This window comes from Phoenix dactylifera, chromosome 4 (genome assembly GCF_009389715.1).
Source record: "Phoenix dactylifera cultivar Barhee BC4 chromosome 4, palm_55x_up_171113_PBpolish2nd_filt_p, whole genome shotgun sequence".
Lineage (NCBI taxonomy): Eukaryota > Viridiplantae > Streptophyta > Magnoliopsida > Arecales > Arecaceae > Phoenix > Phoenix dactylifera.
In genome coordinates, this window is record NC_052395.1 from 23,588,153 (window position 1) to 23,605,451 (window position 17,299).

Below are 17,299 nucleotides of genomic sequence, written 5' to 3' on the forward strand. Positions count from 1 at the left end.
GCGTCGGGCTCCTCCTCTGGCGTGCCTCTTTTCGCCTTTTCTTCCCGAGCTTTGGAGGGATCTCGGCGGCCTCCTTGCTCCGGTGGGCGGCCGCCTCCTCGGCGTCCGCATACTGGTTCGCCCGGGACAACAGCTCCGGGAAGCTCCGCGGCAGGCGTTTGTCCAGGGAGAAGGTGAGTCTGCCCTTTCGGAAGCCACGCTTCAGGGCTGAAAGAGCCACTTCCTGGCTCAGGTTCCGGACTTCCAGCGTAGCCTTGTTGAAGCGGGTAAGATAATCCCGCAAGCTTTCTCCCTCGTTTTGCCGGACATCAAAGAGGGAGTCGGAGACCAGTCGCCGCCGGCTACTGACGGCGAAATAGGTGATGAAGAGGCGAGTAAACTGGTCGAAGGACTGGATTGAGTTAACCTCCAAGCCGGCGAACCACGCCCTTGCCGGGCCACGGAGGGTCGCCGGGAAGGCCTTGCAGAGGAGAGGATCTGATGCTCCGTGGAGGAGCATAAGGGTCCTGAAATTCTCGACGTGATCCCGCGGGTCCGCCGCCCCGTCATAGGGCTCGATCGCCGGCATTTTAAACCCCGGCAGATTCGGGGTCCGCAGGATCCTCGAGGCAAGCGCCGGCTGGGAGGAGATCTCCAAGTCGGCGAAGGGATCTTTGGAGTGGCCCTTCAGGACCTGGAGTTGTCGGTGGAAATCGTCCACCCGCCGGTCCAGGGAGCGCGACCGATGGGTGGGAGACAAGGAGCACCGAGAGGGGGACCGACTGGAGCGCGGGTTCCTTGAGGACTGGGGGGTCTGGGAACGCGCCCGGGCCCACCTCTCGTACCCCGCGCAGCTCCGATGGGAAGGTCCCGGCAGAATGGACCGTGCTCGAGAATCTTCCTCGCGCCGGCGCTCCTCCCCATGGGAGAGGAAGGAGCGCGGGTTGAGGAGGACAGGTGAGCGCTCAGGGAGCAGCGGCTCCTGGGCCCGCTGCGGCGCCCGAGACATCACACCCTGCAGGTTCTGCACTGCCTCCGCGAGGGTGCGAACCTGCTGGGCTAACTGGTCGAACTGAGCGGCTTCGACCATCTGAATGGGGGGTGGAACGGTGGAGTGTTGCTGAGAATGTGTTGGAGACGCAGCGGCCTCCCGGCCGGAGGCGCGAGAGGCCCCGCGACCGGAGGCATTGGAAGCTCCACGACCACCTCGCCGTGCCATTACGATCGCTCTGAGATTCGGTGCCCTTCCTCTAGCGCCAACTGTTGCTGGTAGTCCAAACCGAGAACGATTGGCACAGCGGTGTGAACGGGATTCCGTCTGAGTTGTCTTGGTTGGTGTTGATTGCGCTCCACCTTCCACCGGGAAACCTGCAAGCAAGCCTCGCACCACCACTGGGGTAGTGGGGGCCCTCCGACGATCAAGTCAGAGGAGATTGGAGGAGAAGGAGAGATAATAGTAGCAAGTAAGAGAATGCACTGGAAGTTCTTGCTTACCCCCCCTTCTCCCCCCAGCCGCATATATACCAGGCTGGGGGGTCCTTCTGGGGGGTTGGTCATCGTGTGGCACGATGGAGTTGCCACTGACATGGCCGTTACAGGGCGTCGTGGGGTAGCGCTGGGTACGGCCATGACAGGGCGTAGTGGAGCTCCGCTTTGTACGGCTGTTACAGGAGATCGTGGAGCAGCGCCGGATACGACCGTTGCAGGGAGTAGTGGAGCAGTGGGTCGCGGCGTGCTTCAGGGGAACAGCCTGTCGTTGTCGAGAGATTGCCGACTCGGGGTCGGACTGCTGGATCAAGGGGCAGCCGATTCGGGGTCGGGCTGCGAAGCCGAAGATATCCGACTCGGGGTCGGGTTACTGGATCAAGGGGCAGCCGACTCGGGGTCGGGCTGCGAAGCCGAAGATATCCGACTCGGGGTCGGGTTACTGGATCAAGGGGCAGCTGTAGTCTTCTTGGGCGCGCGTGCCGGTCACGTGGGGCATGGTAGCTGAGTTTTTTCGTAACAGTAACTAATAGCAACTAGTATGATACATCATACATCTGGAAATGTTGAATTATATGCACTGATGGGCGCCTCAAAGTTTTTTTTTTGAAAAAAAATAATACAAAACAAAATTTCGCGAGTCACAAGCTACTTAATCTTTTTTTTGTTTTTTTTTTTATTGTAGGAGGAAAGTTATTTTAAGGATTACAACAAAAGGAAGAGGACTGCCTCGGTAACATCATCATATATTAATAAAAATTTTCGGTGCCTCTATTTAGTACAAGTTGCTGTCATTATCATTAATGTACCATTGGCGCATAAAGGCGAGGGAGCAAGACATGACTACGGTATACGGTCTGCAATATTCACAGTACCATGAGTTATGAGGGAGCAAACACAACATTAAGTGTTACTTTGGAAGCATGTATTTATCCCTGATTAGGCAGCTTGCTAGATGTAATACAACCAACGAATGTAGTTCCCATGTATAAAATATGCATGGAAAAGAATAATTTCAAAAAATGTTTATGATGATCGGGGCTTATCTCCAAACCCATCTATTAAGAACCATAGGTTGTGGATTTAAATCTTGGGTCTACACATGGTTGAGATGCTTATTAAGTAGATACCAGGACCCATGGACTGAATCCAATCCTGCACCCTAACCTGCCAACCTAAGGTCTACACATCGTTGAGGTGCTTTGATTTATAAGTGCAATTTGCTCTAACACAACTAAGGGTACAAATGGATTGGATCGGGTCGGATTCCAAGTGATCCTAATTTAATATGAAGTTTTGTTTGCATCGTAATTTTGGACTTTGGACTCTAGCCCGGTTCGATTGGAAATCGGGTTGGGTCGGATTCCAGCTGGATCGGATTTTTTTTTATTTTTTTTTACGTTTTTGGGAAAGGGTTTCGGCAAATTTATTTTGGTCATATCATAATTATGAGTTGCTGGGTGACCCAAGACCTGCAATTGAACTTCTGTCAGAACGGATGACCCATGACTTGCATACTAGCTATGTCGGCCTACAAGCCTAATTTCATATCACACTATTTTTTGTCTATATGACTGATTGGACGGAACTTGGTGTCTCCATGCTCCCCTCTCAGGTGGACAAAAAAAATCCCGGACCTTCTTCCAAAATCCAATTCCATTGCAGAAAACTGGCACATGACCCATATTTTTTATTTCTCTTTTTCTGTTTCCATTACCACCAACTCAGTGCTGTTGAATCCGCCTACTTAGCATCATTTCTGGTCCTTAGACCAACCACGTAAACCTTCTTTCCAACTCAAACCAGCAGTCCTCTCTCTCTCTCTCTCTCTCTCTCTCTCTCTCTCTCTAACTCAAACCAGCAGTCCTCTCTCTCTCTCTCTCTCTCTCTCTCTCTCTCTTCTGGGCCCAAGAGATTCTGAATTTCTCTTTTTCTGTTTCCATTACCACCAACTCATTGCCGTTAAAGCCACCTACTTAGCATCATTTCTGGTCCTTAGACAAGCCACCTTCTTTCCGACTCAAACCAGCAGTCCTCCCTCTCTCTCTCTCTTCTGGGCCCAAGAGATTCTGAATTTCTCTTTTTCTGTTTCCATTACCACCAACTCATTGCCGTTAAAGCCACCTACTTAGCATCATTTCTGGTCCTTAGACAAGCCACCTTCTTTCCGACTCAAACCAGCAGTCCTCCCTCTCTCTCTCTCTCTCTTCTGGGCCCAAGAGATTCTGAATTTCTCTTTTTCTGTTTCCATTACCACCAACTCATTGCCGTTAAAGCCACCTACTTAGCATCATTTCTGGTCCTTAGACAAGCCACCTTCTTTCCGACTCAAACCAGCAGTCCTCCCTCTCTCTCTCTCTCTTCTGGGCCTAAGAGATTCTGAATTTCTCTTTTTCTGTTTCCATTACCACCAACTCATTGCCGTTAAAGCCACCTACTTAGCATCATTTCTGGTCCTTAGGCAAGCCACCTTCTTTCCGACTCAAACCAGCAGTCCTCCCTCTCTCTCTCTCTCTCTTCTGGGCCCAAGAGATTCTGAATTTCTCTTTTTCTGTTTCCATTACCACCAACTCATTGCCGTTAAAGCCACCTACTTAGCATCATTTCTGGTCCTACTCAAACCAGCAGTCCTCCCTCTCTCTCTCTCTCTCTCTTCTGGGCCCAAGAGATTCTGAATTTCTCTTTTTCTGTTTCCATTACCACCAACTCATTGCCGTTAAAGCCACCTACTTAGCATCATTTCTGGTCCTTAGACAAGCCACCTTCTTTCCGACTCAAACCAGCAGTCCTCCCTCTCTCTCTCTCTTCTGGGCCCAAGAGATTCTGAATTTCTCTTTTTCTGTTTCCATTACCACCAACTCATTGCCGTTAAAGCCACCTACTTAGCATCATTTCTGGTCCTTAGACAAGCCACCTTCTTTCCGACTCAAACCAGCAGTCCTCCCTCTCTCTCTCTCTCTTCTGGGCCCAAGAGATTCTGAATTTCTCTTTTTCTGTTTCCATTACCACCAACTCATTGCCGTTAAAGCCACCTACTTAGCATCATTTCTGGTCCTTAGACAAGCCACCTTCTTTCCGACTCAAACCAGCAGTCCTCCCTCTCTCTCTCTCTCTCTCTCTCTCTCTCTTCTGGGCCCAAGAGATTCTGAATTTCTCTTTTTCTGTTTCCATTACCACCAACTCATTGCCGTTAAAGCCACCTACTTAGCATCATTTCTGGTCCTTAGACAAGCCACCTTCTTTCCGACTCAAACCAGCAGTCCTCCCTCTCTCTCTCTCTTCTGGGCCCAAGAGATTCTGAATTTCTCTTTTTCTGTTTCCATTACCACCAACTCATTGCCGTTAAAGCCACCTACTTAGCATCATTTCTGGTCCTTAGACAAGCCACCTTCTTTCCGACTCAAACCAGCAGTCCTCCCTCTCTCTCTCTCTCTCTTCTGGGCCCAAGAGATTCTGAATTTCTCTTTTTCTGTTTCCATTACCACCAACTCATTGCCGTTAAAGCCACCTACTTAGCATCATTTCTGGTCCTTAGACAAGCCACCTTCTTTCCGACTCAAACCAGCAGTCCTCCCTCTCTCTCTCTCTCTTCTGGGCCCAAGAGATTCTGAATTTCTCTTTTTCTGTTTCCATTACCACCAACTCATTGCCGTTAAAGCCACCTACTTAGCATCATTTCTGGTCCTTAGACAAGCCACCTTCTTTCCGACTCAAACCAGCAGTCCTCCCTCTCTCTCTCTCTCTCTCTCTCTCTCTCTTCTGGGCCCAAGAGATTCTAAAGCAGAGCACAGCTGTGTGGAGCTCTTGTCTTCTTCTTATTCTTCTTCTGGCACAAGAACATATCTGAGATAGCTCCCATTCATTAGAGAAACCATCTTGGGCCACCAAGATGGTAGCCTGATGGTAAAAAAACGATAATTCCATCCAAATTATCCAGATTCGAAATACGCAGATGTCGATTAAATTAGAGAATCGAATGTTCCACACCTGGACGACTTGTTGGTGGATATGCTAAGATGGCGCTAGGGTGACGTACCCACACGTAAGGCGGTGAGCCCACGGGTCGGAAAAGGCATGCAAAAACTTGCGACTTGTATTGAACATTCTCTGGTGGAAGGAGGGCCCAGTAAGGGCTGCTACGCGGGTGGGATGGTCCCTCCCCCTCCCCTCCTATTTTTCACCAAGAAAAAAAAAAGAAACCATCTTGGGTCTGCTTCTCTGGCTTTCTTGCTGCTATACGTGTCCCGGGTTAAACCAAAAGCTTGAGAGCCCGGCATTTGGGTTTCCTTCTGTTTTAGGGTCCAAATTTAGTAAACTAGATCCGATCCAAAAATGATTCGGGTCTAATTTCAGGATCCGATCCAGACCCGCAGATCCTAAAATTCGGATTGGATCGGCTCTATCCCGGATCGGATCGGCTCGGATCACGGGTCGACCCGACCCATTTGCAGCCCTAAACACAGTATGAACCACATGGTACTTATGAAGATGGACACCGCAGGACGCAAACTGCACTTGGCTAAAAGAGGATACATGGCAGCTGATTAGGCTACTGTGGCTTGATTTAGTAGGAAGAAACTAGGCTTTAGCTTGCTGCCCGCTACATCTATGCCGTCTCAACCTAGGCAGGCCGGATGAAGCATCCACCCAACATTTCATCACCACTTGCACCATTTAAGCTACGTTCGGATGATAGTGGCTTGACATACTTTTGGGAAGTAATTTTGGTGATTAGTTGATAAGTTAAAACAGGCAAGTTGGGTCTCATTATTGGTGCTCCTAGGAGTTAGAAGTTTGGACTACTAAAAAATATTGAAGAGTTAAATATATCATCAAACATTCGATGTAAATATTTAATACAGACGTTGCTAATGGCCTATTTGGTGTGAAGGGGACCAAATTAAAGAAGGCTTGGCTGGGAGTAGTGAAACATGACTTGTTACGCTTCATATTTCGACGAAGTTTGGATTTACATCAAATGAGCCTGACTCAGTATTCGTATAGGAATCATTAACTGCATGCATGTACGTTTGTCTTCTTGAAGGGTTAATTTACTTCTAATGTACATCATATGTAAACAAATTAACACCTCGAGGAAACTCCATCCACTTTAGATTAAGGCCTTCTTCACTGCGAATTGAAAGTTTTGATTAAGGTCAGCTTGGTTCTTTTTTTGTTTCAAATAAGTCATGCATGGTTCATTGGGCCAAGTCTCAACATCAAGATAAATCCAGTTTCTTTTGGACCCTAAGACCTAAGCTGGTATTCTAAAATGGTCTAATCGCAGCTTCAGGCATGATACATTAGTTCCATTTCAGGTCCCTACCAAAAGCTTAAATGGGGAAATGAAACCGGGTTATATTGCAATCACAGCGTAAACATCAGCCCAAGTCTTATCCTCAGGTGCCAATTTCAGTATAAACTGGTATAAAACCCCTTCTGTCTCCTCCCTATCCTTGGGGGCATTTTGGGCACATAATGACTCACATGGGAAAGCATGGCACTTCAAGTAAGGAAGATGTTGGTTGGGCTGGTCGTGTTTGTTTATTGTATAAGGAAGAACTGGGATTTGGCAGTGAGGAGATCACCACAGTGAGGTAAAACTAGAGAGAGAGAGAGAGAGAGAGAGAGAGAGAGAGAGAGAGCAAGGCCAGAGGAAACCAAGTCTCCTGGAGCTCAAAGCTTGGGGTCTGAAGAGCAGTGTATGAAATAGTAGCAGTTAGAAAGAGACTATCAGGGATATCAGCGTCCAGGTTTAGTTTATTCTCTTGGGTACCCCCACCCCCTGGCTATCTCAAGGTGAATTTCGATGGTGGTATGGCGGAGTATGGCGCATCCGGGGGTGTGGGCTTCGTGATCAGGGACCACTGTGGTACACTTATTGCGGCTGGAGGACGGAGTATCTTTGGCTGCTCGGTGGTGGGAGCAGAGCTGCAGGCTGCTTGGGAGGACGTTCTGGTTGCGAGACGGGTTCTGGAGGCCGACAGACTTGTTCTTGAGGGTGATTGCTCGACAGTGATTGACTGGATACGAGGTGTGGACACGTATGGGGATGGTCACCCGCTGATACGGGATACACGCAGTCTGGTACGAGAATTGACTTCCTGTCAGATTGCACATGCCTACCGAGAGGCGAACAGTGCAGCAGACTGGGTCGCCTCTTATGTTGCCCGGCATACTGAGGAGGTCTTCTGGTCTAGATTAGAGGGCGTTCCACATGCTTTATTTTGTCTTCTTTTCTTTGACATGTCTGGATGTATTCACGTTAGAGGTATATGAATGAAATACCGTTTTGACCAAAAAAAAAAAAAAAAAAAAAAAAAAAAAAAAAAAAAAAAAAAAAAAAAAAAAAAACTGGTTACTTCACAGACGCTGCCACCCACCCTTCCCACTCTTCCTATCTGTCTTCTGGATCTTGGTGTCTCAGAAATATGAGTCCTTTTCTTTTCTTTTTCCTTTTCTTCCCCTTGATTTGACCAGCCAGAAGGGCGCTGCCTTCTCTTTGTCTTGTTGCCCTCCAGAGAATATGGCTTTGTGAGGTCGCTTTTCCTTCCACCTTCTTTCCCATCTCCATCATTGGAGCCCTTTTCAGTCCTAGAGGTTGCTCTGAGAAGCTGGAGTTCTGTTAACCGTTCCAAAGCTTCCTTTTTTAAAGCTCAAACTTGTTTTGGAGGCAATGGAGGTGACTTGTGACCTTCAAGTGGATGTTAATGGGGAGGAGATCTTCTTGGTGAACAAGGTAAGCCCTTTTCTCCTATCAATACTAATGGATAGTTTGGAGTATTTTATTTCCAAACGTTAATTTTATCCCCTGTTCCCTTCAACTAAATTTAGAATCTTGATCGAGCTTTTGAATTGGGTAATTCTATTTGTCACGCAAATATCCATAAGATGCTTATGCCTTGTTTCTTCCTGATGTAAGAAAGCCAGTCAAATTGGATTTGATCCGGAAAGTTCTTTTCTTTGAATATTTAGAGCGTCTCTTTCTTTCATTTTTGCTTGATTCTTTGCTTGATGTGGAGCTGTCTTTAGAGATTTCATTCTATGAATAGAAAAAAATGGTATCTGGTTCTGTCCCTTGTTTTATCTACGTCTTCTTGTTTTCTCCTTGGATTTTTCTTTTTTTTGTTTGATTGAAATAAGAAATCGGGTCGGGTCAGGATCACCCAGGACCCGGTCCGATCCGACCCATTTGCACCCCTAAACCACACCTGGTCTCCCCCTCTCATTTTAAAAAACCTTATCGAGTCGGGCGGCCACTGGTGCCCGCCCTCGAAATTTTTGAAAGTAATCAGGGCCTCAAGAAATCCCGTCCATCCTCCAAGAATCGTAGAAGGGATAATCGAAACCAGAACGAGGAGATGGCTACGGAGAGAACGGTACTGTTGTTAATCAGGACTTCCCGCCCATCCTTCCGTAACCCCCACGGCAAGGTCGCCTTCGCCGTTCATGCCTCCTTCCTCGCCGCCGGCTATTTCCTCGCCGCCACCGGAAAGAACGCTTTATCCGATAATCCTCCGATCGGTGCGTCTCTCTTTAATCCCATTGTTTCTTGAACGGAAAAATCATGTGTTTCATTTATTTTTTTTTTAAAAAAAAGGGAAACACGGTCCTTCGATCCCGTTCAACTTAACTAGAATCTTGAACGGAAAAATTGATTCTTTATTTTTTTTTTGAAAAATTTTAGGTGGGGAAGAGGTGGGGATCGAGGGGTGGGACGAGCAGGTGGGTAGCTATGATTTTCTGTACTTCGCGACTGAGATGGGTCAGAAAAAGAAATTTTTGGTGAGGTGCACGGTGATCGGTGAGTTTCTTACAATTGATTGCTTGAATCTTGAGGGACAGCAGAAGGAACCGTTATACTTATCAATCCGGTATTATTTTTTTTAAGATTTTCAACTCTTAAGAATTATAACTTGTTTGTTTTCCGGATTGGATTTTTAATTTTGTTTGGTTGCAACATATTTGAAGGGTGAAGGATTACCTGTCCCATGATGAGAATCAGATAAGTAATTATGGGGAGTTGTACAAAGATTTGAAGGGCCTCGTCAAGAACTTGAATTCCAGTATCTTGGCTAAATTGGAACCCAACGTTGGGAGCAGGTTTGTGAATTAATTTTTTTGGACAATTTTTTTAACAGGATCTTGATATTTTTGTTTGGATACATTGTGCACCACATAGGTTTAAAGCTTGCATTTAATTTAATATTGTAAATAATTTAGTTGTCAAACTTTAATTCTTGTACACTGTGGACAGTGGTGAAGGTTTGCATGGAAGTAGTGCTGAATCTGCTATCAGAATTCAAGTTAATAATCCACCTCAAAATTTAGGGTATGCACTAGCACTGTATTATTTTTGGTGCCCATTAAACCTTTGCTGCACTATGCTTGCTTGTTCATGAAATTTAGCTATTTAAAACTTTTGAAGTTATTTGTTGGTATATTGTTGATTACAAAGGTGTAAACTTTGTCTTGGTATATATATATACAACATGGACAACAAAATCTTCTCTCGCTTGCTCTTTGTCAGGTAACACAGCCTGCTGGATGACTAAATTGTTAACCATGTAGTGCTTAGGCAACTGGTGAATATAGAGTTGGCTAAAGAAGACTTGGATGAGAATATCGATAAAAGGATTGCACACCTACAATTTGGAAACTATTTTAATCTACAAAGTTGGAACTAACATATTATGAGACAGGCATTATTGATTATGGTCATGTTGTTCAAATATTATTTTTAACTTGGTGTTCAATGGCCAAGGATTATAACTTTTTATGATTGTTAATTAGAAGGTCAGTCAAGTTTATAATTCTAAGAAGGCAAAAAAGAGAGAGCTGAGGTCAACAACCAAGGCAATGTAGTCCTTTGAGGGCTGTTGCACTCAAATAACAACTTGTCATTTAATTAAGAGAGCAATTTCTCTGGTGAAAATATGAAATGCAAAGTGAAAATATGTTTGCTGTATAGAGATTTTGAATTTCTCTAGTGATGCTGGCTATATTATTTTCCATGTTTGACTACATTTCTACTCTCTCAGGGTTAAGATCTGAGAAGCTCGGCGCAACATATGGGAAAAGCTAAAATGGAGGAAAGAGTTATGGGATAGGGTTGTATCTTTCGCGTGAAAGGAGGATTCATTTTCCTTGGCACGAATCAACTATTGGACCGTGCAATGGTTGCTTCAAGGTCTGTGCAGGCAATGAATAGAAAGCTTTGCAGTGCTTTGACATCCATGCAGATTATGATCCACCGGCGAAGATTGATTATTCTTTTGTGCAAAAGATACAAGGCGAACTCAAGAGTTATGCAGCCTAGTAGCTTGTCAATTTTCTGTTGGAGTTCATCAATCTAGAACCATCTCTTGGCTCTTCCCCGTTCAATTGCTCCTTTATGTGGTTAACAGCGTCCAGAATTTCTTGCCATCTTTGATGTCAGTTTGATATTATGGACAAAACTGCGGAACTTCCGTAAGATGTGGTAAAATTGGTCAGTGAATTTCGAGCCTGTGCTTTTGGCTGACTCGGAGAATCCTTGGCCACCAAGGATTTTGGAAAAATAAATGAATTAAAAAAACATCAACTATATTTCGCTTAATCAGGCATCTGCTATGCTAACTAAAAGACATGGATATCATGGGAAGCTTTGCACTCTCCAGCCAATGAGCACTCCCTAGCCTCTGATTGTCATTAGTTTCGGCAGAAGAGATAATGAGAGTGAAACTATGTGCAAAAGACTTAATCATTAGTTATGGTTGTGGCAAGAAGACATTTTCTAAATATATTTTGGATCATTCCACTATAGTTTTGCTTAATTTAAATTATAAGTCCAGAAATCTGTGTAGAAGATTAGATTCAGGCTAAATCGAACAACTACTCCAAAGCTATTAATTGATCATGTCCATTTCATGCATGTAAGCACTCGTTTGAAGCTAAAGTCAAGAAAGAAAATTATTTTTGAATTTATATTGATGAACTCTCATGCTCGAAAATTGGTTAAAGAATCTTGCACTACAAAAGAAAGGATATTTTCCGGCGCTTTTTTTTGGTCTCTCCCGACGCTTTTAAGCATCGGCGAATTTTCAGCCCACGCACCGCAAAGCGTTGGTCAGACGTCGGGCAGGTGGGCGTGGGTCGGGTTTAACCCGACGCGTCAAAAAAGCGTCGTCGCTCTATGCCGACGCTTTTAAGCGTCGTTCATTTTATACGAACCCGACGCTTAAAAGCGTCGGCGTACTTCAACCGATGCTTCCCACCGTATTTTGTGTTGGACTATGCCGACGCTTAAAAGCGTCGGTTTATGCTACTTGACCAACGCAATAAAGCGTCGTTAAACATCAAACCTATGGGTTGCGAACTTCTGGTAGTTGTGAACTTGAGGTAATTGTTTCTTTTTTTTTTTTGGGTCACTTTTGGTTGATCACATCATAGATCAATATCTTTTTCTTCCTTTTTTTGTTTCCTTTCATTCAATATTAACAACCAATTGAGAAAACAAATCATGCTCATTCCTTAACATGTCCAATTAATACGCCAAGTTATGTAGAAAAACTAGTAACAGAAAACCATCACTGATTTATATATCCTGTTCAATATACGTTCTCTAAATCCCATAGGAAAAGAAAAAGGCATGCATAAACTCCTGAAGACCTTTAACATATATGCTTAAACCCTGATCTCCTTCGAGAAGAAACCTTTCATTAATTTTGCCAGGACTTGGTAGAGCAACCTATTTTTATTTCTTGGATTTGGACAGTGCTTGCTTGTACCTTTTGGTGATCTGCCAAAAGACCAAACACTAGTCATCTACAGTATGAAGAAATACATACCTTTAGCCAACAATCTGGTGACCTGAAAGCACAACCTTTTGCAAACAAGTTTCTAATCATGATGACAAAGACAAGCATCAGGAAGAGGAGGGACTAGGAAACTCTAAAGAAAACACAAGACAAATGCACAATTCTTACAACAAAAAAAGAAAAAGGGTATATGATGTTGTTGTTTTAGTTTATCATATATAAACTTTCAAAGCATTACTTAATTTTTTTACAAGCACCACCATCAAGCACTTGCTCATGAGTTCATCATGCCACTAAACTGAAATTCAATTTCCACAAGCTCTTATTATTATTGAAGATTTCACCTAAATCCCGCATATATCTATCAGCATTGAAGACCTTTAAATGAGTTTCATACTGTTTCAAAGACCTTTAAATAACAGCAGCAAGCAAGCAAGCGAAAGCAAACAGCAGTAGCAGATGAAGGCTCATCATTCACTGTAGAACCAGACAGCCTTCTGGGAAATGAGTATTGGAAGCTGTGGTAGACTGATAAGTTCCTTTATTCTCGTTCGCATCTGTATCTTCCACTTCGGCCTCCACCAAACCTGTGGCTTCAAAGATACAAGCTTTGACTTCTTGAAACCTTTCTTCAGAGAGGGAGACCTCAGCCAGCAGCCTCCAAGCATAGTCCTCTGATGCCTCTTCATAATCTTTCTTTTGCTTCAGCACCATGTGCCCGCTGATCTCCCATACAGCAGGGTTCACTTGAGTATCCAAGAGCTCCTGGCTCACTTCACCAAGAGCCTGTTTTTCAGCATAGCACTGAGCAATTTGGGCACAGGAAAGAAAATCAGCAAGGCTTGTTTCTACTACACCATGGAAAATTCATGATACAATTATGGATTTAGCCCACCTTCGTAAGTTATGATCATATTTAGAAAGAAAAATTAGAATACCGAGAGATCACCCTCTTCCACATACAGGTAATGGCAATAAATGTTTGATAAACAATTCCTAGCCATCCTTAAAAAAAATTAACCCATCAACTTATGACTACGATGCCTAGTATAGTTAAGAGAACCAACAGTTCAAAGTTCAAACACCGCTACTAGTTCAGGATATGAATTAGTTCACACCGCTTGGTCCCACCCACATTCCATCAAGGAGTATTCCACACATAAGTATCAAGTGCATAGACACCAGCATAAATGAAACTAGAAAAAAATAATAGAATTTACTAAAGAATACAAATAGCAAGCAACAAAAAAATAGACACTGCGATGCATTTTCTGCAATACTGAATTTTTCTTTGTTGTGATGTCACATCAACAAGAGCTTCGACGCCTATGTATACGACCACATGTACTAGTGAAGGTTCTAGAAGGCAAAAGTCATGGCTTTTCCTTGATCCATAGGAAAAACTGCAAGTCCTCATCATCCTATCTTCTTTCGTTAGTACATTATACAATAGTGTCCAGTATACATTCATGACGTCCTACGCCAAAACTAATAAATTGCACAAGAATGATTATGACTGTACGAGGTCTCAGAGCTGCCCGCATGAGGCATCTATGACTGAACACCTTTCCCTTTATTCTATACACAGGTCATCAAATCATTTAAGTTGATAAACCTACTTTCACAAATTAAAACTGGCATTCTCTTGTTTGTTGGTTATGCCTATGGAACCAAAACTGAGCACGAAATTTCAGAAACATGGACAGCATGGAAGAGCAATAAAACCATCATAGAGGTGAATATTTTCATATTGAAATGCAATCCTTTAAATGAGTTTCATACTGTTTCAAAGACCTTTTGGTTTAACATAACTGAAAATATCTTCTCAATTTTCTCACAAATCCAAATATACAATTAATCCTGTGACCAGCAGCGCTGAAGAGGTTAAAAGAGTACCAGTCCAACCATTGCTTGTGTGTGGTTTGCACCAAAAGAACTCTCCCACACCCAGGAAGAAGACAGGTTTCTTGAGTTGACCTTGAATGTTTGAAGTTTCCCCAAAAAATCTATGTATGTTACAGTTACATCAACACCCTGTAAAAAACATAATGGGATAAATAGAATAAACAGTTTACTTTCATGAAGAAGATGTATTCCAGTTACCTCATCTAGATCGTGGGAGTCAAGTCATCCAGCCGGACTGCCTGTCCTGAAACCATGTTCCTGTCAAGTCAACATATTACTTTCGTAAGTACACAATCTACGATGTATCAAGAGTCGACGGCATCATCATCTCTACGAGTAGATGAAGTATCAGCAACCTACAAGAAAAAAAATACTTTAGAAACTAAAAATACGAAAGTCATCACGCTCATACAAGAATACATTATAATTATATAAAATATTCAAATATATTTAGTTATGTACCGGAGGAGCAAATCTCTGCAAAAAAGATGAAATATGGTCAAGCTGATCCTGCAAAGATTGTATCTTCAACTCTTGGCTCTGCTTCAACTCCGCCATATCAGTCACATGACTCTGCCTCATCTCCTCTATCCTTGTCTCATATGACTGCTTTATCTGTGCCATCTCTGTCTTCAAACTACAAACCTCTGCAGTGCTAGTACCTTGTCTGGCATCTTGGGTATATCGGCTCACTGCAGACAGCTGAGTGGGGGTAACTCCGATACCGTAACCCCTCATGCGACCATAACGTTCTGGGCCCATCAATTCTGCATAGACCTGAGCCTCGACGCGACTGGCCGCATCGAATGATGATGACTCCCCGACGCGCTCTGAAATGAGATTTGTAGCTCTTTCCTATATCTCTCTCAAAAAAATAAACAGTCACATTAATAATTTAAAGGAAGTAAAATTAATAAAAAAATTATGATCAAATAAAAAATGAATACATACAACTATATCTCTCGACTCGTCCCGGACAAAGCTGCCATTGTTGCCCAGATAGACAACCCAAGAGGGGGGGTGAATTGGGTTTTAAAATTAATTTAGATATTTAAAACGTTATGGATGATTAATTAAAAACTATTGCAAGTTACTTAATTAATCCTAAGTGCTGTGAGTGATGTGAGAGTAAGAAGAAAAGAGCCAATCAATCACAAACACAAGGTTTTATAGTGGTTCGGAGCTAACCCTTGCTCCTACGTCCACTCCCCAAGTCTCACTTGGGAATTTCACTATAACCCCCTTGGATTACAGCCGGTTGTTTTGCAAGCTCACAACCAAACTTGTTGTTTTACGAGCTCACAACGAACTCGGTCGGTTTTCCCAGGCTCACCGACTAGAACCAACCCCGATTGTTTTCCCGGGCTCACAATCAAACCCTTACACACGTTGGTTTTTAACTTGGCTCACCAACCAACCTTAGTCCCCTTGATTCAATCCCCCGATTGAACCAAGTAAATACAAGTTATAGAAAGAAAGGAAAATAAGCTTCTCAAAAGCAGATGTAAAACAATATAATCAAAAGAGGAGTTTAGAAGCCCTCAAACGCTTTTAAGCTGAAGTAGAGGAATGGCTTCTTGAACTCCGGTCTCCTCTCGAATGAGTAGTCGACTTGAATGCAGGAGGAGGAGGCTTTAATTGCTGGGAAGATGTAGTTGGTTGCAGTAAATGCTGATCTTCCCCTTTTTCGTTGAAGAGCACGTTGCAGAGCTTGAAAGCTTGAATGCTTGGAGTGGAATAGTTGTTCTCTGCCTTGCTACAGTCTTCTGTGGCTATTTAAGCCAACCCCCACGGAAACTAGCCGTTACACTGCTTTTTCTGTCCGTTCTGCACACTCTGCGCAGCCTGACAATATGACCGTTGGTGGGTTGGAGTCGACTCGCGCGATCAGGAGTCGACTCGGCTGTAGCGGGAGTCGACTCAAGCTTTTCCGGAGTCGACTCGGCAACTGTTCCAAATTTGAATTAAAGTTGCCGTCACGACTGGGAGTCGACTCGTCTTGACCCGGAGTCGACTCGCCAACTTCTGGAGCTGACCTGGCAATTTTGGAGTCGGCTCATCCACAGAAGTCCGTGAATCCAATTTTGAATTTTGTCCACTCGAGTCGACTCGACTGTCCTTGGAGTCGACTCGAATCTCAGAGCCCGAACTCCCGATCCTCTATCTTTTGGCTCATCCAGTCTTGGAGTCGACTCGAACTTCCTTGGAGTCGACTCGGCTCTCAGTTTCCGAAAGTTGGTCTTCTGCCTTTTGACGTGAAGCTTGTCTTGGAGTCGACTCGAGCTGTCTGGGAGTCGACTCGAATCTCAGAGGCAGTAACATGGTTTTCTGTCTGTCGATGGTCGCGGAGTCTCGGAGTCGACTCGTGCAATGCGGGAGTCGACCCGAATCTCAGAGTCCCAAAAATGCTCTCTGACTTTTTTCTTGTGTTCCGCTGAGAGTCGACTCCCACACTAAACATAATATCAGGTCTACTTGCAGTAAGATACAGTAAAGATCCTATCATACCTCTATAAAGTTTTTGATCTACAGATTTATCTGATTCATCTTGATCTAATTTGCATGATGAGCTCATGGGGGTGCTGATTGACTTGTTTCCCTCCATATCAAACTTCTTGAGCATCTCCTTGATATATTTTGCTTGATTGATGAAGATTCCTCCTTCAGATTGTTTGATTTGAAGCCCTAGGAAGTAGTTCAGCTCTCCCATCATGCTCATCTCAAACTCACTCTGCATCAAATCAGCAAACTCTTCGCAGAGGCGATTGTTAGTAGCACCGAAAATGATATCATCAACATAATTCTGTACTAATAGCATCTCCTTATTTTGCTTTTTCAGAAATAATGTTGTGTCTACATTTCCCCTAGAAAATTCATGTTCTAATAGGAATTTACTAAGTCTCTCATACCATGCTCTAGGTGCTTGTTTTAATCCATAAAGTGCTTTGTTCAGTTTATACACATGATTAGGGTATTGATGATTTTCAAAACCAGGAGGTTGTTCTACATACACTTCCTCATTAATATACCCATTTAAAAATGCACTTTTTACATCCATTTGATATAGTTTGAAATCCTTAGAGCATGCATATGCTAATAATAGTCTAATAGCCTCAAGTCTAGCTACGGGA

At 43.8% G+C, this 17,299-nt stretch overlaps 1 protein-coding gene across 3 annotated transcripts; it reads left to right on the forward strand.

The window, feature by feature from the left end:
* The first annotated feature begins 7,811 nt into the window (after positions 1–7,811).
* LOC103723868 (probable proteasome inhibitor) lies at positions 7,812–11,013 on the forward strand. 3 transcript variants are annotated; one of them, XM_039125911.1, is made up of 6 exons: positions 7,812–8,203; positions 8,299–8,988; positions 9,152–9,338; positions 9,436–9,567; positions 9,722–9,796; positions 10,506–11,013. In XM_039125911.1, the coding sequence occupies exons 2-6, from the start codon at positions 8,826–8,828 to the stop codon at positions 10,516–10,518; spliced, it is 570 nt and encodes a 189-aa protein (XP_038981839.1). In that variant the 5' UTR covers positions 7,812–8,203; positions 8,299–8,825; the 3' UTR covers positions 10,519–11,013. The 3 variants fall into 3 exon arrangements, with proteins under 3 accessions (XP_038981839.1, XP_038981840.1, XP_038981841.1); XM_039125912.1 differs by having other exon boundaries at positions 8,753–8,988; XM_039125913.1 differs by lacking the exon at positions 9,722–9,796 and having other exon boundaries at positions 7,815–8,988; positions 10,506–11,010.
* Positions 11,014–17,299: the final 6,286 nt, after the last annotated feature.

What these genes read in the sequence shown, in the direction of transcription:
- LOC103723868 (XM_039125911.1), top strand. Translation starts at nt 8,826, where the DNA reads ATGGCTACGGAGAGAACGGTACTGTTGTTAATCAGGACTTCCCGCCCA. An exon ending in CCGTTATACTTATCAATCCG is followed by an intron (nt 9,339 to 9,435) that starts GTATTATTTTTT and finishes ACATATTTGAAG; the next exon opens with GGTGAAGGATTACCTGTCCC. An exon ending in GAACCCAACGTTGGGAGCAG is followed by an intron (nt 9,568 to 9,721) that starts GTTTGTGAATTA and finishes CACTGTGGACAG; the next exon opens with TGGTGAAGGTTTGCATGGAA.